The sequence below is a fragment of the Prosopis cineraria genome, unplaced genomic scaffold (genome assembly GCF_029017545.1).
Source record: "Prosopis cineraria cultivar Desert tree isolate PC_DT_omini unplaced genomic scaffold, ASM2901754v1 PC2, whole genome shotgun sequence".
Taxonomy (NCBI): Eukaryota; Viridiplantae; Streptophyta; class Magnoliopsida; order Fabales; family Fabaceae; genus Prosopis; species Prosopis cineraria.
In genome coordinates, this window is record NW_026555333.1 from 7,701,078 (window position 1) to 7,726,291 (window position 25,214).

The 25,214-nt window shown below is 32.1% G+C and overlaps 2 protein-coding genes across 5 annotated transcripts; one reads left to right on the forward strand and one right to left on the reverse strand.

Moving 5' to 3' along the window:
- Positions 1 to 12,693: 12,693 nt before the first annotated feature.
- LOC129299493 (protein TOPLESS-like) lies at positions 12,694 to 19,881 on the forward strand. 4 transcript variants are annotated; one of them, XM_054937966.1, is made up of 24 exons: positions 12,694 to 12,958; positions 13,596 to 13,729; positions 13,821 to 14,000; positions 14,149 to 14,262; positions 14,350 to 14,484; positions 14,634 to 14,803; positions 14,895 to 14,965; positions 15,058 to 15,172; positions 15,280 to 15,389; positions 15,480 to 15,549; positions 15,657 to 15,730; positions 15,819 to 15,914; positions 15,985 to 16,080; positions 16,188 to 16,315; positions 16,410 to 16,644; positions 16,833 to 16,994; positions 17,313 to 17,459; positions 17,809 to 17,904; positions 18,038 to 18,220; positions 18,317 to 18,445; positions 18,546 to 18,641; positions 18,816 to 19,004; positions 19,088 to 19,251; positions 19,405 to 19,881. In XM_054937966.1, exons 2-24 carry the CDS (start codon positions 13,650 to 13,652, stop codon positions 19,580 to 19,582), a joined length of 3,018 nt encoding a protein of 1,005 aa, XP_054793941.1. In that variant the 5' UTR covers positions 12,694 to 12,958; positions 13,596 to 13,649; the 3' UTR covers positions 19,583 to 19,881. The 4 variants fall into 4 exon arrangements, with proteins under 4 accessions (XP_054793941.1, XP_054793953.1, XP_054793958.1 ...); XM_054937978.1 differs by having other exon boundaries at positions 13,821 to 13,940; XM_054937974.1 differs by lacking the exon at positions 12,694 to 12,958 and adding an exon at positions 13,024 to 13,193.
- A 1,879-nt stretch (positions 19,882 to 21,760) lies between these two features.
- LOC129301854 (uncharacterized) lies at positions 21,761 to 23,374 on the reverse strand. The gene is made up of 8 exons (XM_054940466.1): positions 23,305 to 23,374; positions 23,104 to 23,188; positions 22,944 to 23,012; positions 22,745 to 22,857; positions 22,525 to 22,636; positions 22,285 to 22,428; positions 22,010 to 22,184; positions 21,761 to 21,898 (listed from the first exon to the last, which is right to left on the reverse strand). The coding sequence occupies exons 1-8, from the start codon at positions 23,354 to 23,356 to the stop codon at positions 21,761 to 21,763; spliced, it is 888 nt and encodes a 295-aa protein (XP_054796441.1). The 5' UTR covers positions 23,357 to 23,374.
- Positions 23,375 to 25,214: the final 1,840 nt, after the last annotated feature.

The following is a 25,214-nucleotide window of genomic DNA, read 5'->3' on the forward strand; positions in this document are numbered from 1 at the left end:
GTTTTCCCAGCTCAAAATAACAATAGTCTCAACTCGTTATAGTAATTTTAGTAGTGTCTTTTTCTTATTTTTAAACTCATGTTTTTAATTTCAAACAAGGACCGTGGTCCATTATTGGAATTTACTTCAACAATTCAAGATCCTTTATTGTAATTAATGGCCTTATAGAATCTTTAAGGATAAATTCACCCACTAGCCAAAAAAGTTTTGTGCCTAAGACATATAAACTAAATTTCATATTAATATATAAAGAGTTTATAATTGATATACAATAATTTATTATTAAAAATTTAAAATTTATAAAAGGTTTATTATTAACAGATATAATAAATAAGTTATAATGCAAAATATAATAAATATTAAACTATTTATTTGATTTAGTTATATAATGTGAGCAATATCTATAAAAACCCCAATCCTTTATCATTTTCCCTTGGTAGTTTTCAATTTAGTATAACTTTTTATAAAAACAAAGTAGGTGATGGACCATATATTTTACTGGAACAATAAACAGGAGATGCGAGAGATGATGTGAGCTGTAAGGATGAGCATTCTCACATCTTCCCTTCCCATCTCATCCTCCTCCTCTTCATTTTTTAACCGTGAAAATTAACATTTTGGATGGTTTGAATTGAATTGTATCTTCTATAAAATATATCTTTTTATTTGGTTTTATTGCAGTTTTAAACTACTGAAATTAAATTTTGGTAACTTAAGTTTGATTATTTATCTTTTCTCATAATTTAACATTTAAATAATGATTTTATAAAAAATTAAATTCAAATCGTTCAGATCTTCATCTAATAATTATAAAAGGAAAGGAATGAAAGAATATAGGAAGAAAAGAGAAGAGAATCTACTCTGAAGTTGTGAGTAGGGACTGAGGTGGGGGTGGGTCTAAGAAAAACGTTACCGAGTGAGAATTGAGAAATGTGCGCGCGCGAGGACCGAGGAGGGGGTGGGGTGGGGAGTGTGAGGAGAGAGGAAGGTCAAAGAACAGAAGTGAAACTGAAAACATAAAAGGTGGGTCCCATACACATGACGCACCACACGGTGCTTACGCTTCTCGCAGCAATGGCTTCCTGGACGATGGGCCCACAGAATCCCGCAACTCCCCTGCCCAGGCTTCCCCCAACCCATTCCCCTCTCTCTCTCTCGTATTTTTTATTTCAAATCACTATATTACCTTAATATTAAATTATAAAATATTTTTTTAAAAAATACTCCTTTCATTTATTTATATTTTTAATTAAATTTTATCTCTTAATAAAATAATTATCTATTTATTAATTAATTATATATTTTTATATTCACTCCTATTAAATACCCTATAATAAATATAAAATTATTATCAATAACAATACTTAAAAAAATGACTATACCTTAAAAGATTAAAAATGTCTTGCAATTTTTTAATAATTAATTATTTAAAAAATATTTTATATTTTTTAATAGAGAGAGTAATATTTTAAAATATAAAATATTTTGATAAAAATAAAATTTTATTGATGTTATTTTTTTAATGTTATCCATTCTATTATATTATTTTTTTAATATTGTTTATACATTAGGTATTAAATGAAAAATATTTTAAAAATTTATATTTTATTTTAAAAATATAAAATTATAAAATATATTTAATAAAATTTATTAATTTATGAAATTTTATTTAAAAGTATTTTATAATTTTAAACTAAGGGAGTAAATATTGTCTTGTGATATAATTTAATAAATATTTATTTGTCATTTGACTCGCTTTGTCAATTTATAAGATATTTTTTAATAAAATTATGTATATAAAATTTATTAGATATAAACTATTTATATTTTCATTTTTTATAAACTTTTATTAACGAACAATTTATAAATATTTCATTAAACACTCTTTAAACTTAAATGTATGATCTTTCTTTTATAATGAATTTAGGGATGTGTATGTGGGGAGCGAAATTTAAAAATAACTTAAAATATGAGAGGATTAAAGCTGATTTTTCATTTTTTACAAACATGTTTTTAAAAAAAATTAAGGAGCAATGAAATTGTGAGGGGGCAAGCACCCCTTTCTCTCCTTACATTCTTCATTACTTTCTCTTTAATATTATAAAGTATTTTTAATCAAATTATTTATTTAATAAATTATTTAATTGCTTTTAAAATCATATATATTTTTATATTTATCTTTATTTGACAGGATATTTTAATTAAAAAAATGTATTAATACATTCCTGGCCAAGAGTATTTCTGGATCTCGTAAGAGACCGAGATTACCTGATTCATGCACCTTGACACAAACTGAAACATAGTATAATGTCGCGAGGTGCATTTAACAAGTTGTGGGATTAATTAATACATACATTGAACAATCGGAACTGAACCCCCAACCCTTCCTTGTTGCTGGTTTGACCACTCAAATATTTAATGCTTCTATTTATCACTAATTTAAGAAATTTGCTAGCAAAAAAAAAAAACCAGAAACTCTCCCTTCAACACCAAAAACAGTATTATCTGCTTGCCCACTCACTTTGTTCAAGATAATGAAATATTCTAAATATACTTAATATTTTATTTTTTTAAAATAAAGATGCAAACTTTCAAAAATACCCTTTATTTGATAACTTTAAATTCATACCTAATTAATATTAAATAGACAGAGAGATAGAGTAATATTGAAATAAAGCTATTTAATAAAACTTTAATCTTTTAAAATATCTTATATTTTAAAATGTCAAATTTTTCTTAAAAGTATCCTATAATTTGGGATGAAGATAATATATTTTTAACTAACTTTTTACATTTAATGACAATATTTAATATCATTAAGAATCACCCACCGTTATTTATTTGAAACCCTTGTTTAATGGGTAACTTGATCTCAAGTGAATATAAAAGCATCATTAATCTCAAACATTCATTAATCGCATTTTAAAAAAATCATTAATTATTTTTAGAAAATACCAAAAGACTTTGTATTTTTTAAATCCAGTAGTGTCTCTGAAAAAAACGCCCTCTAGTTTTGAGGAGAGGAAATATTGGCCTAAAATATAAAGAACTTAGCATTTGTAAAAACAAGAAAAAAAGAAAATTCTCATTTTATCCCTTATACTTTCTCTAATCTTGATTATAAGTCATTTTCAACATGTTTTACTAGACCAAAAAAAAACTTCAAACCACATTAAATTTGTCTTAAAATTTAATAAGTTTTCATCTTTGCTTATAATAAATATTCTTAAATCACATTATTTATATTTTCATTTAAAGCATTTAATAAGAACAAAAATATAAAGAACAGCATTAAAAATTGTCAGGTGTCCCATAAATAGGACCAAATTTTTTTCTCTCTTTGCTCTATAAATAGAATTAGAGTAGTATTAATTAACTTGGATTCTAATGCACGTGAATTCATGATCTTTTTCTCACTCATCATAAATTGGAACCAAGGATAAAAAATATATTTTTTCATGAAAATAAAAATTTTATTGATATTCAAAATATTATTAAAAAATACTCCATTTGAACCACAATATATATTATTAATAACTAATTCATGTTTTACCCACAAATATTAATTGAAACACTATTCTCATAAAAATGTCCACATTTTTATATTTATACTATTAAGTTTTCCTAATAATACATGCATGGTCTTTAAATATGGAGCGTTTAAAGACAGAGGATAAAAAAAAAGCAAGAGTAAAAAGGGTAAGCAAATATAAAATTTACTCGATGTTGTATATTTTGGGTTAAGGAGTGCTTCTAAAAAGCAATGTATATTGTAATCTGAATGGAGTATTTGAATTTTGGACTAGATGGATAGGGCACCTTCTAGAATGATTGTTTAGTCCTTAATGTAAGGCAACTGACATGGTGTTAATTATATTTTTTTAATATTATTCATATTTAAATTTATTAATTATGAAAGAGAATGTAATGCTTGTTTCATTTTTTTTCATTGAAATATGAATAGAATTAGAGGTTTATTATATTTTCAAACAAAGTTAATAATTTAACCACATTTTATTAATTTTGATAAAGCAGTAAGTGTCTTCTAATAAAAACTCAAAGGACTAGTCTCTCACAATACAGCAAATCAAAATTTAAATTCTTATTAAAAAAGGTAATTACTTATTTAATGTCTAATTGTATCTTAAACATGATTGATTTTAATTTTAAAAAAATACCTGAGCAATAAAAGAAAACCAAAGGAGTATAATGCAATTCCTTTATTGGTTTTAGTGGAATGAAATGCAATGAATGCTCATTTAATAAAAGAGATTTGGCCAATAAAATTAATGAGTGATTAAATACAGTTAATTGCAAAATTCCAATTACAGGAGGGCTTCTGTGGAGGTCACGACTCACGAGAAAGCAAGGTGCTAGTTTGGTGTTTGGAGCGTCGCAGCACGTGAGGTAGGGGGCTGAGGCGAGAGCGTTTCCAAAGTCCGTTTCAGCATGACGTAGAGTGGGTCCTACCTTTTTGTTCCTTACAACTTGGTCACAATCTTCTAGGCCGGACTTTGTTGGCTTGAGATAGGGAACGGCCAAGGGTTGTTTTGGAGATTTTCAGATCACAACATTTTTCTAGACTAATTCTCGGTTTTTATTATCATCACCTAGTCAGACCCCGGTTTAAATTAACCTTTATTTTAATTTGTAAGTGCTCTTTAATTTGTTTGCCATACTCCTTAGCTTAACCATGGAATTCAAATTTTTTAAAAAATACATGGAAATTGAAAAATATTTTAGCTTTTAAAATAATTAATTAATTAATAACTACACGAATAAATAATAAATTATGAAACTGGCTAATCATAAAGGGTCTGATTTTTAATGTTCTATGTTTCAATAGGGATTAATATCTGTTATTAGTGGAAAATTTACCCGTCTAGCCAAAAAAAAATAAAATTACCAGGCTATTAACACATAACATTAACGTGATCAAAATTTTATTAATTATTACTTCGACAATTAATGTCAGAATCCAATTCTAAGAGTCAAAATGTTAATTCTTATTGAGACGTAATATCATGGACCATTTAAAGTCTATGGCATACGGATGATTCAAAGGTGTATTTATGATACCATAATCGTGGAAATTTATATTCTCTAATAATTTAGGTTACTTTTTTTAGGTGTGGTTATCGGAAAATCCAGACTATTCATGAGCACTAATACAACATATGAAATCTCTAACATGTAACATGTTATCAATATTCTTTGCGAGTCATAATATGATTATTTTTAATATTTTGTGTAATGCACACAAAAAAAAGGCTTGGTATTCATAACTACGATTTTTTCTTCAAAAATATCATAAAACATACGCAGCTTCCCCATATATGTCAATTTTATTTATCTATTGAGTTATTTCACTTAAGTATTACTGTAGAGGGAAAAAAATCCAAACCAAAATATGCTTATAGTCACTTGTGAAATTTACAACTCTTAAAAGAAATATATATTTGATTGATTGAAACATAAATTTATTAAGTTCACTAGTAGACAACAAAATGAACGAATTTAACTTTTTGCATGGTATATGGTCAGTTTGTTAAAAGTAGTTAAACTAACTTTACATACATTTTGTCATACATAACGTTTATTCTTACGCGCCTTTTAGATGTTTACATTGTTTCACGTTTGTATATGATATTAATTAAAGAACTAATTATCATAAATTTAAATATACACAGCAATTCTTATCATAATGAATACAATAAAATACATGATAATTAAGGTAAAAAAATACACGATAATTAATTAATATTTATTCTTACTAATTTTAAAAGAAAACCTTGAAAATTACATGCTCAAATTTGATGGAAAACGAAGCAAGCAATCCTGTCTGCATTTTTTTTCCCCTTTCATTCGGTTTAGAGAGGTGGGTGTTGTAACCTGTAAATGGGGCGCGCGTGAATAGCAAACGCCTCAGGTGAGGCTTGGTGATCAAATGGATGCGCTTCATATTCTGTGTCCTTGCTCGGCAAAAAGCGGCTTTTCTTGTCCCCTTGTTGATCACTTATCAATGGTCGTTTCTCACTGAGGCCCTCCCTATGAATACCCACTTCCTCTCAACAGAATCTCTCACACCTTCTTCCTCAAATCTAGCTTCTCCTGTGAGCTTCTCTTTCCACCTCTGTATCTCTGCTCTCTTCATTTCTCTCGGCTTGTTCTTCTCTAGCTAACATTTTGCCCAGACACAGGGGCAAAGTCATAAAATTTTATTTGGAAGGCCAAAATGACAAAACATACATGATAATTAAATATATATATATATATATTACTAACATGATATAAATATTTTAATGTATATATTTATATTTAATTTTACATGTATATAACAAAAATAAATATATATTTTTATTTTTTAAGTTTTGTTCATCAATTTTTTATGATATAAAAATAATTAATTATCATGTCTATGATAAAATTTTTAACAATTTTCTTTTCGATGGAAACTATCATCAAATTAAGCATTAAATAATTTAAATATATCTTGAGAATTTAAAGTTCAGTTCAATTTAAAAAATTTCATTACTTGTTTACTGAATTTACTATTTAATTATTTTAATTAATAATTATAGTAAATAAATATATCAACATGATAATGATACTTAATTGTTTCAAATTCTTTATGTCGAATTGATATAATAAGTATATTATAATAAAAATCATTCATATAATAAATTTCACTACCTTAGTTATTACAGAAAAAGTATTTTTTTTAGAAGAACATATCTTAACCATAACCTCTTCACATTTTTATGATGGATACTATGCACATAGAATTTAATCTATTTCAGGATTTTTATTGCAGTACTTGACAAAATTTGTTAGTCATAATTTTCATAATTTTTTCATCAAATATAAAATAAAAGCAAAATCAAATGACATCAATTCTTTAAGAGTAAATACAATATTATTTTGTTAAAAATAAGTAGATCATATGATAACTATATCTTCGAACTACTTAAACAGTTGAACTATACATGCATAAAAAAATACTATAAAATTGAAATATTGATAATTCCATCTAGCTAGTATCTCAAGGTTTTTATAATGTGCCAACTCAAGGGAGTTGAAAATATATAACCCTTATATTTTATTAAAAAAATTAACAAGTTAAGGGGCCAAGTGTAATATCTCACTATATTAACCACAATTAATCAAACAAACTCATTGTAATTAAGGATTAACCTATCAAGGCGATTACCCAGTTTTAACTCAAAATTAAGGCATCTCAAGTATTTAAAATTAAAATGAGTGTAAACCAATCACAAGTTTCATGTTGGGCGCAGTACTCATACCGGCAATTCAGAGTAAAGATAAGTTACACAAATATGAGATACTTCAGAGGAGTAAAAAGTAATGAAAACAATTGAAAGACAACTTATTTATTGTAAAACAGAGCAATGCATTGCGGCGTGTTACATGAAAATATCAATAGATTCTATTATCATTTGACAGCAAAATTAGGGAAATTTTGACACGTCTCAATTCTCCATTCGACGTCCGAATGACGTGATCTAGATGTCTATAAAAAGTTCTTTTCATACACTAGCTAATGGCACGAGTTTCACTTCTAAAACAGATCACACCAGAAGTTGGACATCCAAACACATTTTGACTACTTTCTCAACTTTTCATTATAAAGGGTCCAAAACCCACAACAATTGCCAAAAATTCTTTCCTGACACCTACCATATTTATTAGACCTAGAACTATCAGTACAACACGTTACATGCGCTTAAATATCTGTATAACACAAAATCATTCCTCAATCCCTTTTCACCAAAAACAAAAGGGAGAGGCAATTTTCATTGCATTGCATCAAAAACATTTGTAACATATTTAAAACATTATTTTTATACTTGCACTAGTATTTTGGCCCTATCAACATATATTTCTCTCCATACACAAATAGTCAAAGCCTAAAATACAATTCAAACATTTTACAATAACAAATAGTGCAAGTGTAATTATATGCAATCCAAAATTGGCAATCATATGTTATTACACAAAATAAATAGATACAAGAGGCATACTAAAAGAATACACAGATTCCTAAGCTTCAATAGTTTTGTCTCTCTCAGTACTAGAGCTAGAGCCTGAAAAATGTTAAAAAAGAAGGATGGGTTTAGCCACTTAGTAACTAAGGTAAAACCTACCCTATGAAGTTATATATTAATTATAAATCACACATGCACATGAAATTAAATTCTTAAAACATGCTACACCCACATCATAACTTATTATTACTTATTTTATACCATCTTTATCTCACATACACTAGGTGCGTTGTCACAATATATTTAGATATGTGATCATGACCTATTATTCACACGATTTGCCACAACTTAACATATGTGACATGCATATATTTTTCATAAGTAATGATCAACCAACCTTATATCTTTCTTGTTTTTCTTATACTGAAATCGTGGGTTATAACATTAAATAGGGCTCCATCCGTGTGATTAAACTATCCAGGCTCACCAATCATGAGATGTGACTCGACCAAAGATCACATAACTCATTCTCAAATCATAACTTCTCCCACTCTCGAATCTCTAAGGTGTCTCATACCTTAAACTATTATCCTCATTAAATTGATGGAGAAAGCTAGGTTATAGTTTCTCGATAAACTATGAGATAGTCCCTTTAACAAACTGTGGGATGAGGTTATATCCCTATGTATTGGAGGACAGCCTAAATACCATATGAATTTTTCTCTACTCCCAAACCTTAGATGAACTCTCACCCACTGATCATGCCATTTACAATGCTCACTCATTTTCACATTTTTATTTATTTCACATCAAAGTTAACATGTTAGGCTTATGACCGAGCGCTACCCAAGTAAGCATCAAGTTTCACTTTCCTTATAGCACATAAACACAATATTTTCAATCTCAGTTTCTCATCTTTATCAAGTCCATTATCAACTACTTATTTAAACACATTATAAACATGAAATTCAACTTGAATATCACTTTTGCAACTTAAAACTCATTTTGCAATCAGTTTAGCATGTTTAATGTATATAAAAAGTGATTAGATAAATATAAAGTTTCATTGCATGATGTACTCATTCACAAGTCATAATTTGCATAATAAACACGTATAATTAACACCACATTATAATTAATACATAACTATTCAAAGCAGGGTTCTCTCGGTTACTTCAAACCTTTGATAGGTCAAAGGTTTACCTCTTAATATAATAGCTTTCAAGCTTAATTTCCAAGCTAAATAGGTGTCCAAGAGCTTAATCTACATTTTACCAAATTAATCTTCATTAATATTGCCAAACTCAAGCATTTATCTCTCATTTCTCCACTTTTAAATTACCCAATACCCACTTTACATGAGTTTGAGCTTATCCATTGAATTTATTAATGATCTTTAGTCCCTATTAATATTAATAAGCCATTAAACTCTTATTGATGGCATCACATTCTTCCAACAACCCACCTTAATGCAATTTTCACATATTTATGAAGCCCAACCACCCAAGACACTAAAATTCATTATGCTTAGATTTAAATACTTTAATTTACTCCTATTAACTCTATTTAAGTTAATAAATTCAGACCCATAACCTATATGGATAAAAAAGTATCTTCCAATATCAAACTCTAACTAAGGTATGATACTTACCTTGGGTGTTTGTAGTTTTCAAAACACTCTTAATGTTGTCTAAGAACAAACCCTAATAGATCTTGGAATGCCTCTTCATTTTCTCCTTTATTTCTGTCTCAGTTTCGCAACTGATAAATTACAAAAAATAATCATGCGCCGTGGCGGATGCTTAATGCACTACGATGCGTGGCAAAGAGATGTCCCTATTCTGCATTGAAGTGTTTGTGTGCCGTAGTGGATGCACTTCACACTATGGCGTGTGACACAACAATACTAACCCTTCATTTTCTTCTCATTTTAATGCCTGGGTGGCCTGATTTGATATCAGACCCACAATTAGGGCTGAAGTACAATTGAATATGATTATTATACCTCCTTAGCCATACACCACTACAATTTATACAATTATTATAATTAAGCTTAGTAAATTAGGAGAATTAAAAACCATGATATTACACCAGGTTCCCCTCTCTTTGCCCTGCCTAAACATAAATTATTTCCTTTTCTTTTCTAGCTCATCCATCTTTTTTGTTGGTTGGGCCCTTTGAGGATATAAATCTCAATTTATTTTCTTCAATATCTACATGCATGCCATCGGATTTGAGTTATTTAATTTATGGGGTTGAGAGTAATGATTTATGAGATTTTTAAAGAGTGATAATTTTCATATTTATAGTATATATTAATAAATTTTATCATACTTATCAATACTTATCATGGGAAGAAGGGTGATTTGGTTTATTTTGATCTTAATTTTTTCAATTCATTTCATTATATTCTTTCTAATAATCAAACGCACCTTTCGTTATGACATATCTATTTCCCTCAGCTTCCATTGGTCTTCTATGTATATATGTCTACTTTCTCCCTCCCCCGCTTCCCCGCATATGCTGTGTGCGCGTGTATCATCTTTGTACAAATTAATCTGGATTTATTTCTGGTTTCGCTGGGGTGTTGGGACCAAAGAAAGGATAACTGCGACAATGGCTATCAACGCCTATATTCATGACGATGTCATGCTCGTCTTTGTGATGCGAAGTTTGGCTCAAAGCGACTTCAATGAGACTGCTCGATGGTGGGTTTTCCTCGTCATCTCCTTCGATTTTTTCAATATAAAACATTTAAAAATTGTTTTTTTGGTCTCCCCTGGGTCAAAGATAAAGTGCTAACGTGGTCATTTTTTATTTTGCGTCTTTTGTAGCCTTGGGTATGAAACTGGTATTTCTTTCGACATGAAGCACTCCGAGGAGATGATTATGAGTAGTTGTTACGATGAGGCTTAGGATTACCTCACGGGATTCACTGCCGTCAAAGAAAACAGATTCTCTGCTAAGCTAATCTTCGACGTCAAGAAGCTCCGGCTCCTGGAAGCTTTACACACGCATAAAATTAAATACCTTCTCTTTTAATGGGAAAAAAAGGGCTTTTCGGATCAGGTAATACTTATTCTCTCCGACACACACAAATTAATTTGTTGATTCGATATATCCACAGCGGAGCAAGACGCTACAATAGAGACATCGCGCCCACGATCGAGTTCCCTAAGTTAATCTATGATCTAGGAATGGAGCTGGTTTCCATGGAGAACTGCTGGTGCAATATTATGAGATAACCATGTATAAACTCTATACAGTGAAAGTGGAGATTATATATATATATAACTGCGTAGGTGTGCATGTGCAGGACTTATCAAGAGATGATGAGGTACGAGCGTCCAGGAACAAGGAGACTTGTGGTGGAGGAGTTGAATAAATGCGTCAGAGCGAACCCAGCGATTAAGGGCAAGCTTGAGCCTCCAACGTTGGAGACTGTTGTTCGGAGTCTGATTACGCTGAGAGATGATCACGGTGTCATGGGCGTATTTTTCCCACTGTTTCATGAGATCTGGACTCCCGGTGGAAACAATTAGAACAATTCTCCTGCTGGTCTCTGCATGTCTGGCTCAAGCAATGAAAATGAAGCACCTAGTTAATCGCGCGCGCGTGTTTTTTTTTTTTTTTAAATTCTACCCAGCTTGCTAGTTTTCTGCCTTTTCAATTTCGGTGCTATATATATAATATAAGGTTCAGTGTCAATGGAAATTAAGCAGGTGTGCCTGTGTATATATAGTCTTTCCTGCTTTCTGTTTCTTTGCTTTCAATATCCAGTTTCTACCTGTGTACTCATGAGCACATCATATGTGCGTAAGTTAATATAGTATTAAGATCAATGAAGCCAGACTATGCTTATAAAATCAGAGTGCTCTTTGTTGATTGCTCCCTAGCCGCTCCTGACATGTTTTACTGGGAAAAAAAAAACTCTCAAATTTAAAAATTCAACAAGTTTTTAACTTTATTTATATTAAATGTATTTTAAAAATAAAATACTCCAATGTTTAATAATATTTCTAGCATTTAGTAAGAGTAAGAGAATACGACTCAATAAGCATAGAAATATGCCTTATAAATATGACTAAAACAAAGATTGTAGGGGTATAATCGAGTTTTAAAAAACTTCTGCCTAGAAGTCGGCTTTACATGTGTTTAATTAATTGTTTCTTTGATGATGAAGCTTTGCAAATTGGGAATCTGAGTTGACTAATAAATTAATTAATCTGCAAGCCCAGATTGTTCGAAATGGATATAATACGAGTATAAGGGAATCGCGGGGTTCCCTTGTTAAGGTTTCTGTGGGCTAATTAATGAATGGGATTTGCTTGCACAGTCTGGGTCTATGAGATTGATGAAGAAACTGAATGAAACGACGTTTTTTCTTTTCTTAAACATAAAAAAACAAACATAAGAAACGTCCAGAATCCCTGTCCTTTCTTCCGTGATTAGGAAATTAATTGAGCAGTTAATTGAATCGCATAATTTTTGCAAATAAAACATAAATTGAGGGCGCGGTTTTGTTTTTCCAGAAAGGGCAGAAAGAACCGTGACGAGAGATTCCATATTTAAAAGTATTATTGACTATTTATTTATAAAAAAAAAGTATTATTGACTCTTTTCGTGTGAAAATGACGTGATCTGGTGAGTGGTGAGGCGTCGATCATTCAACAAACCATCTGTCCTTGCGGGCAGCACAACGGCATGCGACCAGACGCTGACGCCTATCACAACAGACCCTGATTGATAGCTCCGTGGTCTTATCATTCATGTAAGAGGGGTGACGCTGTGCTTATCATAATTCGCCTACAGTGCCGACTATAAATCCGTCAGCCTGCCCCTGCTGTTATGACCACCAGTTCGTTCAGAGAATCGGAGCTGGAAAAGGACTTCTGAAAGCTATACTAAAATCCTTCAGTCTCATTTTCCTTACCAAGGCTTCCTTTGTTAATGTAATCATCAATTTCTTCTTAATTAGTTTCTCTTCATCTTTTGGCTGAACTTCGCGGAACTTTTTCTGAATGTTCCTCTTCTTTCCTTCTATTCCCCCACTCTTTTCCTTTATGAACGTTTATCGTCCTCTTCAATTCTTCCAACCAGAGAGCCTTTTTAGTTCGTATTTTTAAACATGAGCAATAATTATTATGGTGATCGTTGTAGCCTAGTGAAGAAGATACCTTGATCAGAGTCAGTTGTTGATTTTTCTGTTCATTTCCAGTTGTTGTTAGCACTGATGTTTACCCCAAAACTTCGTTCTTAAAGTTTCGGGATCCAATCGGAGCTTTCTCATTGCCCCTACTTTTTTCCAGTTGGCTAATTTTGGGAACTATCTGCACAATCAAAAGCCTGGCCTGGTTCTTCTGGAATTCAGAATTTCAAAGAATCGAAAGGAGGCCATCTTGAAGAACCCCGAGTTTTCAAATTGAAACCCCTTCAATAATTGATTTCTCATTTTCTTTAGCCAATTGATCTTTTATTCTTTAAGCAACGCTGAAATACTTTCCCCAAGACACCTGTTGCATTTATTCTTGTTTCGATTTAGAGCGATTGCACGATTTTGCTAAAATGTTCGATTTTTTTCTTTATCAGATATATACCTATATTCTGAACTGGTAATCCATAAGACGAACAGGGCTTGTGGTTATGTCCAGCCTCAAAAATGAGATTGTCTTCTTAATTTTACAGTTTTGTGAAGAGGAAGGTTTTAAGGAAACCGCACATATGTATGTTTCTCTCCATTTTGACGTCGTGGCTTTAATTTCATTGCTCCTTTTTTGTAATGGCTCTCAATGTTCTTTTATCTTGCAATCATAGGCTCGAGCGTGAAAGTGGGTGCTACTTTGACGTGAAACATTTTGAGGACATGGTGCTTGCTGGGAAATTTGACGACGCTGAGACTTATCTATCCTGTTTCACAACTGTTGATGACAATAGGTACTCCACCAAAATATATTTTGAATTGAGGAAACAGAAATTCCTCGAGGCATTGGACAGGTAAGCTTTTCAGTCTCACACAGAGCTTGTTGGTCCTAGCACTTTTTCTTCTGGCCATCATATTTTCCATTCACATTAATTGTTCTTATTAAGCTGTATTGTTCATAGTTTGTTCCTATCTGTACTCATTTTGACTTTTATTCATCAGAAATGATCGTTCCAAGGCTCTAGATATCCTGATAAAGGATCTCAAAGTTTTTTCCCCAGGACACGAAGAACTTCTCGAAGAAATGACTCTGCTGTTGACGATAAATAATATAAGGTCTGAATCATGGATATCTATCTACTATTTTTTACATGGTTGGCAAATTCCTTCAGATAAGCATAACTTCTTTCTGGGCCTCAACAGGGAGCATGAATCACTTTCAAACTACCAAGACACAAATTCTGTGAGGAAGATTGTTGTAGAGGATCTTAAAACAATCATTGAAGAAAATCCACTGTTTAATGGAAAGCTCAAGTTTCCTGCCATAAAATCTCAGAGGTTAAGTAGTCTCCTAAACGAAAGATTTCACTCTACCTTTAGTGGAAGTTGATACTAGATACGCGTCATTTGCATTCATGTCCTCCTTTAGTACTATTATTAACATCATAAGACTTGCAGAAAACTAATTTATCTTCCAATTTTTTCAGCTTAAATTGGCAGCATATGCTTTGCAAACGTCTTATTCCTGAGCCTGTCATGCAAACCCTCTTTGTGGACCATATTTTTAAGCTGTGCTCAAATCCTGTTAACAGTGATGACTGCGGCCCATCTACTGTAACAGATTCCTTACTCTTCCCTGCTGCTAAAGAAAGCTCAGGTATCGGGTTTTGATTATTGCATTGGTTCCTTTTTAAGACATTCATTTTAATGCTGGGAGTTGATGGTGATCTTTGATGGCCTTCCTTTAGAAACGTCTGTGAAGGTTCTTGGGGATCCAAATCGAATATTCAAGGGAAAATCCTGCCAAGCTTTGGATGAGGTCAACTAGATGAAACTTTTTTTCTTCAACCTCTCCTAACATTTCTTATATTGTACTTGAAGAATGAAATACATGGGGTGCCTTTTGTGTAGGTAACATCATCGGCCACAGAAAGTTGCCTGCCCCAGAAGGTTGTTCTGACACTGAATGATAATTCGCCTCCTACTAGCATGGATTTTCATCCTACTTGGCATGCTATTCTTCTAGGTTGTTTTGTACATGATGTTATTTGACGATTATTTTCTTCTCTATATAATTTGGTGCAAGATTTTGTGAAAACTGCTAACATATGACCAATGCTATACTAACTTCAGTTGGAACTGAAGTTGGCAATATAGGAATTTGGGATGTTACCTCTGGTGAGAAGTTGCTTTTCGTAAATTTTGAGGTTTGGGACATTGGAGCATGTTCAACCAATTTCAAAGTATGTCTGTTTCCATTCCAAGTTGTACTTTAGCGAATCGGTATAATACTGTAAACTATTTAATGTTTGAACCATTGTCAACATGTCCAGGAAGCCATAGAAAAAGATTTGTGGATCTCTGTTACCAAAGTCATTTGGAGCTTTGATGGTTCATTTTTTGGTAAGGATGTTAAGCTACTTGGAGTACGTCTAATAATTAATGATGTGAAACTATCTTTTCCTCCCATTTCTTTCTTGCTTCTAACTAACTTTTCCCATTTTGATTAGGGGTTGCATTTTCAAAACATCTAGTTCAGTTATATTCCTATAATGGTGGGGGAGACATTTGCCAGCATTCAGAAGTATTGCTTTTTTAACCCTCCGAATCCCTTGTTGCATAGAAGTGATATATGTGCTTTCTGGATGTAATACTAAATACTTTCTTCTCAGATTGAAGCTCATGATGGCAGTGTCAATGATATAGCCTTTTCTTTTGTTCGTGAGCAATTATTGGTCATAACATGTGGTGATGACAAGGCAGTAAAGGTCAATTCACTGGACAGATGATTAATGTATTAATATTAAAGAGACTGATGCGTTTGTTACTGTTTTTAAGGTGTGGGATGTGGATACCAGTGAGAAATGTTATACTTTTGGTGCCCATAGTGCTCCAGTTTGTTCCATCTGTCCTCATGTGAAGGAAAATGTTCATGTGAGAATGCTTTGGATTATTTACAATTGAACGCAAACTTATTGATTTTGTAATTGGTGTATTACTAATTTTTTGTATATTGTGATCTTTGTTCTCCTACACCTCAGTTTATATTTTCAACTTCAATTGATGGTAAGATTAAGGCATGGTTATATGATACTATGGGCCCGAGAGTTGATTATGATGCCCCTGGTTGTGGATACACTAAATTGGCTTACAGTACTAATGACCAAAGGTTGTGAGCAATTGGACCTTGTTTTTGTTGAACTATTGGCTTCTGCATAGTAATGAATATGTGATTATTGTGTAACTGTTAAAAACTTTTGTAGGCTATTTTCATGTGGTGTTGGTAAGGATGGAGAGCCATTTCTTGTGGAATGGGATGAAAGTGAAGGGTACATAAAAAGAGTCTACAAGGGACTTAAGGCTCCATGCTTTTCCAAAATCCAGTTTGACACGACAAGGAACCAATTTTTGGTTGCTGCTGATGATCGTATGATTAAATATTGGGATATGGACAATGTACAGCTATTGGCAAGCATTGATGCCAATGGAGGCTTGTTAGTAAGTTCTTCAATGGCCTTTTCTGAAAATCATGTTAATGATTTGACTGATGCCATAAGTTTAACATCATGTGACTGAAGATTGCAAATGCTTGAGTGGCTTGGTAATGGATCATAATATGAGTGAAGTATGAATGAGGAAATGTTTGACATGGAAAAATCACTCTCAGTTGAGCTTCATTTGTGCAGGAATATCCTTGCATTCGCTTCAACAAAGAGGGCAGATTGCTGGCTGTTGCTGCAAGAGAAAATAAAATCAAAATCTTAGAGTTTGATTATGACGTTTTACTGATGCAAAACGAAGCTTGTTCTATTCATCCCCCTACTGTTCTCTCTGGAACCACAGCAGGGGTAAGAATATTTGCATCTCAACCCCTGACCTTCTAGTTTCTAGCATCTTGTCCATCTTTGGTGGATGCCATTGCTATTGCTAATGCCAGAAATGGAGGCATTTTCATGGCTTGTAATAAGTTTTGAAATATGTTTTTTTACTAGACGTGGATTAGGAAATTTGAGGTTCATTGTTAATTGGTTTGTTACCTGCTTAAGCATGATACATACGAATGTGTGATCCTGATTATCTATTTTGTATAATCTTACAACTGATATTCTTTAATGATGTTTGATTTACATGTAATTAACATCTCATCATAATTTGTTTATTTTCAGAATGAGAACACGGAAGTCTTGGAAGGCATGGACACTAATTTAGCCGAAGAAGATGATAGCTCATCAAAGTTTTGGAATATCTTCAAAATTTCCGAACCATCTCAGTGCCAGTTCTTGCAGCTCCCTGTTCACCCGAGAGTCAATAAGGTTTGGCCTTTTTTGCTTTATTGGAATCATTGGTAATAACTAGATGTAGCATCATTAGTGTTAACAATATTTGCATTTTACGTTTAGCTACATGCTATGATTGTGTTATAGCTATCACTAGATTCTTTATCACAATAATGATAGCCGATTATAGGTCTGGTTCCCAATAGCGCTTTGTATTTGCGTTGAGGACTCGATTAAATATATTCAAATGGAATTTAGAAGGCTGGAAATTTTGTAATGCACCAAGTTACAGGATTTTTGGTGGATAAACAAGTTAGAAAGCAACTAGGAAACTAGGTTTCTCCAAACAAAATGCTCTTATCAATTTCCTTCTGATGAAACACAGATTGTCAGACTGATTTACACCAACGCGGGAAATGCCATCCTAGCATTGGCATCAGATGGTATAAATATACTTTGGAAATGGCCAGAGAATGAGCAAGTTAGTAGAGGCTTTCATATTACTTTTTGATTTTTATTATTTCTATTTTCCACCTTCTGTTTTTTTTTGCTTCTCCTAGAGTTGAATTGATTCTTAATTGATTGTACAATAAAGGATGAGATATCACATGCAGGAAACGTCCAAGGTTTCCCCTCAATTATGGCAACCAAGGAATGGCTTGCAGTGTATGAGCAATAATCTTGCAAACATCAAACCCGAAGAATCAATAGGCTGTTTTGCTATATCAAAAAATGATTCATATCTCATTTCAACATCTGGCGGTGTAATCTCCTTGTTCAACATGTTGTCATTCAAGGTGACCTTAAGATATAGCATGTTTCCCTTTGCTAGTTGTTTATAATGGTACTAGGATTGAATCAACCTGACACTACTCATTGCCTGTTAATAACAGACTATGACAACTTTCATGTCTCCACCACCTATGGCAACATCTATTTCCTTCTGCCCTCGAGATAATAATGTACTTGCTGTAGGCTTTGATGATTCTAGCATCTTTATATATAATGTCCGTACAAGCAAGGTATTTGTCTTTTGGCCGATCTGAGAAAAATGTGCAAGTGTGCAACACTTCATGCTTAGAGGAAATTGAAGCTAGTTGTTCATGACTTTTGTTTATGCAGATTATAAGAAAGCTGAAGGGTCACACCACAAGAGTTACTTCCCTTGCCTTCTCAAACACTTTAAATGTTCTTGTTTCTGCTGAGGTTAATAGTCAGGTTAGTGTTTAATACTCAAACAACCACTGCTACTATTTTTGAAATTAGTTTTGACCAACATGGATCTGTTTCCGTTGGCTACTTTTTCTCATTTTAATACTTCAAAGACATTATGGGATGAGCATCCACAAAAAGCTGGGAATATGAACTTCTTATCTTTCTGACTTCTTGCAGATTTTCTTATGGAATATTGAGGGGTGGGAAAAACTGAAAGGAAGGTACTTGCAGATACCTGCTCAGAGGAAGCCAGAAGTTCCATCTGATACTCATATTCAGTTTCACCCAGAACAGATAAACTTCCTCGCTGTACAAAATAGTCATCTTGCAATTTATGAAGCACAGGAATTAACTTGTGTCATACAGGTTCCTTATTCTTCCCGTCCTATGTGATCAACTTCTCTACATGTATGATATGAAATGACTAAATATAGCTCGTCTCATAACAGTGGGTTCCAGTACTTCCTGTGGTTATTTCCCAGGCAGTTTTCTCATCTGATGGCATGGACATATATGCCGGTTTTGCGGATGGGACTATCATAATATTTGATGCTTTAAATCTTCAACCTCTTTGCAGGATAAACCCCACTTCTTACCTTTCCCCCGCTTCAAGGTATGTTGTTTCATAATCTGATCAATGTTGAGATAAGCCAGAACAAGTGATATTTGCATTACAATACCACATTCATCACAGTTCGAGATAGATTGCCAAGTATTCTGAGACTTTATGCAATTAATATTAATATAATGTATTCGGTGGTGGCAGTGAGAGCATCTGCCTACTTGCTGTAGCTGCAAATCCAGTGAAGGCAGGCCAGTTTACTGTGGGGCTCTCAGATGGTAATGTCTATGTGATGGAGCCTCCTGAGCCAGGACTTAAATGGTCCACACTTTCACGCGATGACAAGCAGGCAGCAGAAGCCAGTGGCATGGGAGTCGCTTAGTCTGATGCGAACTGAGGAGATGAAGACTTGTGCATGGTTATCCAGGGGACAAGAAGTCCCCAAAGTAATTGCATTAGTTTAAGAGAAATCTCCCTGGGGCTTTGTCAAGGCCCAAAGCCCTTAACCCCGAAAAAATATGGTCCTTAAGTGATGTCCCTTGCTAAATTTGTCGATTTCATTATCCATCCTTTATATCTGTTTCTAATGTATGTCCATGCGCTTTAATTCTCTCCCTCTCTTCCTTTGTCTTTATAATGCCTTTCATGTCTTAATTTTAATTTGGATCATCATTTTGTCTTGGAACAGCGTGCAACATTAATTAATGTTGAAAATTTAATGAGGGGAGAATTTTCAGACCAATAGTTGTTTGACTTGGTGAAAAACACAAACATAAAAGTTCATAGATCTAACGTCCTAAAAATTCCTTGTCAATATACTACTTAAAAATTAAAATCCATGAATATGGTTTCTTGCTGAAGACCTTTTTTCTTTTAAGACCCATGTAAATTCAATCCCCAACAGTTTCCGTAAAAATTGCGCGGGGACTTAATGGTTTAGATATCGAAGCTCAATGAGAGAAAAAGGGAAGAAAAAGACTATTACTCAGCAAATACTACACTCAAAAAGTACAGCCAATGCATAGAACGGAGAATATGAAGAGAACTGAAGATAAAATAAATAGCTTTCATCAACAAACTATCCATCGGAACCTCACAAATGCTCCATTTATCTCCTAACAATCAAACTCTTCAACAGCAAATAAAGTTGATTTAAACTAATCTAAATTTAATGAAGTGATGTATTCTAATTTCTTGCGTATTTAGCGCTGTGGGCTTGGAGCGCCTTCCCTTTGTGCCATTTCAAGAATTGGCCAGTCTGGCTCAGCCGAGTCCGAATTAAGTAGCTGGACTGCATTTGTTGGGCTAACTAAATCAAAGCTCACAACCTTTTTTATTACCTACATATATCCTCCCATTAAAAGCAATTGTATTCGAGAGATTGTTGGGCATTATATGTAAATAATTTTCTTAGTGAAAATTTAAAATTTAATTTGTCGCTTTGTGAAAGATTAACTTCTTTTACTAGATCCAATTTTTTAAAGTTCACAACTTATTTAAAAAAAAAATGATGACATGATGTTATTGGGCCTGCCTCTCCTGTTTGCTTGTTTTTTTGTTTTTGTGGCTACACTCTCCTATTTGTTAAATAAACAAGATTTTTCCCTATAAAGAGATAATAACCAGAATTTTCTGAAAGATTGTATTAATCTTTTTAACATTATAGATATTATATGTTATGTTGATTGTAGTTCCATATTTCTTTTTGTTTTGGGTAGAAATTGTTGGTCCATATTTCAAAACCAATTAAAGGCATTGAGAAATTAAATAAAAGGCGTCGATTTTTTTTTAAAATACAGAAAGAAAATAAGAATAACTAACTGCGAATTAAAAAAGGTAGAAAGGTGTCGAATTCTCTCTTGTTAATTTCGTTATTATTTAGTATAGATATATTTATTATAATTTGAATTCAAATTTTTAATACTATTGTAAAATCTAACTAAATCTCTCAAGCTATCGTCTTTATTATACTTCTTCACATTCCAAATAAAATCTAACCCAATATCTCTAACTATCATTAAAATCTCATCAAATATTTCCTACTATCATTAAAATCTAGCAATTATGTTCTTCTTGGCAATTGTATATCTAAAAGTGATTATGATAAATAACACGCAAGCAAAATCAATAATATCCAAAAAATGGATTAGAAAAAATCATCACGGTTTATGAAGCTGGTTTTTTTTTTATTAAAATCAATTTTTAAAACACTTTTATCCAATACCGGTCTAAAATCTAAATGGGTGCAAAGTTTGACGAGTCCTCGATATGGGAAAGTTTCATTTTAATGTATTACTCCATCCTCTCATTATTCTTCTAACGCGCTCTTCATCTCTACATAAACTACAATCGCAAGTGAAGATGTTGATATTATTCAAAGGTCTTCGCTCTTTACAAATAAATACCAGTATTTATAAGTTAATCACCGCAATCTATACGACTGTTAATCATAACAGCTTTAAAAACGACAATAAAATTATAAAAGTTGCTAACTAAGAACTGATGCCTCATGAGAGAGAGAGAGAGAGAGAGAGAGAGCGGGAGAGGACAATGAAGATCTTCAAGCAGAGGTAGAATCATCAATCATTGCCACAGCAGATGCATAACTGACACTACTATCCCATAAGCTTCTGCACTGACCCGACTGCTCATACTGAAGGAATTCGATTTTAACCCTGCTCTCACAACTTTTTAGCATCTGTTTCAACTCCATCACATTCACAGTCAAATTTAGATGGACCATGCATTTACATAAAACAAATTGTAGGTTCAGTTATATATGGCATGGCTATTTGCACAAAGCACTTACATTGAGATAAACAGCAATTGCATATCTTCCACAGATTGTATTATCATACTGCATCCTGTACTGTAGGAATGCATCTGGACCTCCAGTTTCTATGGCTTCCATGCCCTTCTTGTCTAAGGCCTCTATAGATTTGTATATAGGCCCATGCTCCTTGTCATAGTACGTGTAATCAAATCTGGTACCGAATGAAACAATAAAAACAGTAAGGCATGTGGATCTGAGATGTATTCAAGACCCGGAAAGTAATGCTAATATAAAGATTGAACATGGAATACCGAATTCCCCAGTGACAGAAATCTGATGAAACACAGAAAAAATTGTTTGGGTCATCTGCATATTTGGCTAGCGTGTGCCCGTACATGGCTTCATCTTCAGCACTCAGACAACCCACCAGAATGGGTACAATTTTGATCTGATGCCTGCCAGAATATAGCTTTGGGGTTGAGAGATGGACGTGAGGCCAAGTTTAAGTTCCTTATTTGAAGCAGAAATGTGTGTGTGTGTGGTGAGTGTACCCCTCAAATACTTTGGCAAGAAATGGCATGAGCATTTCCAGGCTATGCTCTGTCTCATCAATGTTCATGTTCATCAGTTGGAATTTCCCAGTGGCTCTAAGCTCCTCATTCACTGGAAATCAATTAAAGAACACAAATGAGTACCTTGCAAATCTGATACAGTTTGAGTTCTGATGACAAGTGAAGATAACATAACATAACATGTGATGTGATTAGATACCTTGCAAATCAAGAGGGAGGTCGCCGAAGGGTGTGTTGTAGAGTGTAGCAGTTGAGAGAGCACATTGTTCGGTGAAGTAATGGTGAGAAGGACCCAGAACGAACACCCTCCTTCTGCAATATTTGCAGCAGACTCAAATAATTAACTGTTGGATCATGAAATAGTCGAAGGAGGAAGGACAGAAAGGAGAGGAACAGACATGTTTGAAGGATGAATGCTTGCAAAAGCAGAGGCAGCCGTTCGTCCTGCGTAGGTGTAACCCGCGTGTCTGTGAAGGTTGCAACGCATATAAATACATTAACATTAGATTCACTGAATCATTGTTAAAAACCAGAAACGGAGAGTGTTATTGAACTCACGGAGCAATTACTGCCCGTGCTTTTGGAGACTTGGTCGCACCACTTGATCTCATCCATCCCTCCAGTTGCTCTGATAGTTCTTTGGCTACACCAAAATAATCAACTTGTCCGTGTCAAATTAACGATTTTTAAGTTGTCACAAAAATTATTTTTGTCGGTTCGTTGTGAATTTGTGAAGTGATCATAAATGTGGAGACTTACGATTGTGGGTGTACCAAGAACCGCTATGGGTTGCTTTTCTGATGCGTTGCATGATTGGAGATTTGTGTTTCAGAAGGAACCAAATAGTAACAGAGGTGAAATAAGTGGATGTTTTTATATATATATATATATAGACCCTGTGGAATTCTTCCATCTCTTTCCTACTCCAACTGTAACTCTTCCTCTTCTACTCGAGTTTGTTTCAGTTTTTTTTTTTTTTTTTTTAAGGAAGGAAAACACTTTCAAAATATTTGCTCCCGATCCAAAAGAATTAGATTTTTTATTATTTTATGGACCTATCTTAAGTATCTTATGGAAATAATCAAATCTAATAAATAAGAGAGAATATCAGCAAAACTTTAATGATATCCAAGATATTATAAAATTTAAAAGAAATTTTTTTTTAATTCTTCAACTTTTAACTTACTTATAATTAATTTCTCAATTATAACTAGTTGTGACTCAGTTTTTCAACTTTTAACTCATTTATAATTAAGTTTCACAAATTTTGTTAATTTTTTTTCATATTAATTTATATCTCATATCAAAGAGCAAGAGAAGGATATTTTAGTGCAATATATGATCTTTTTTTATCTCTCTTATTTGATAAGGATAATTTTTTTAAAATTTTTGAAAAATAAGGATCAAGTTATAAATGAGTCAAAAGTTAAAGGACTGAATTGCAATAAGTATAGTTAAAGGACTGAGTTACAAATGAATTAAAAGTTGAAGGATTAAAAGATTATTTTTTTAATTTAAAAATTACTAAACATAATAATTTATACTCCTTCCGTCTCAAATTATAAGACACTTTTAAACAAAATCTTATATATCAATAAATCTCATTAAATACACTTAATAACATTATTTTTTCAAACAAAAATATAAAATTTTAAAAACATCCATCATTTAATATATTGAAAAGAGAAAAGATAAAAATTAATTATAGAAAGAAAAAGGGTAGTATTGGAATAAGATTATTGAATAAAAATTTAATTTTTAAAAATATTTTATATTTTAAGATGCTAAATCTTCCTAAAAAATATCTTATAATTTAAAATGAAAGGAGTATATATATATATATATATAAGTAGAACTGCAAGTTTATGTTTGAAGGTGCCATGTGTTCTTATGTTTGGAGGCGCCATGTGTCCTTTATTTTCTTTTACTTTTTGTTTCATTCAAAAATAACTAACCTCTCAAATTTTAAATGGACCCATAAAATTTTAAATTTTATATAAAAAATTTAAAATTTAATATGTTTTCAAATGTTTCTAATATTGTTTTCATATTTTTAGATTTTACAATCACCCATGATCATAATGACTTTTCATTATATATAGCTTTATATTCCTCAATAGCTTTTGTAATTTTTAAATGAACATATTTAAATAGATATTTTTATAACTACCCAAGTGCCTCATCATAATTAACTAAGCTTAATATTAAAAAGATAACAAAAATAAAAAGAAATGATTATTATTAGCATTAGCAGTTATCCAAATAAATTAATTTCATGGAATTAATTCAAATTTAAAAAAAATCAATGTATTTAAATTAATTTCATTTTCATAATAAAAATCTGGCATTTAAAGTTTAAGTTTCTAAAGTTTTATTTATTTTACAAATATGTAAATTTAAATTATAATTTTAAATATAATTTTTAAAATTATATTTAGTTTACAAAATACATAAATTTAAATAAAAATTTAAAATAACCACCCACAAGATGGAAAATGGTCATGGGTCTTGAAATTATCATAAATTATATTCAATTAATATTTTATTTTAAAAAATACAATAATTAACAAATTTGCCAATATAATAACTGTTTTAATATTGAATTTAGCTCATTTAAATAAAATTTGTTTAAACTATGGCTATGTCATCTAAATCCCTCATAATTTTTA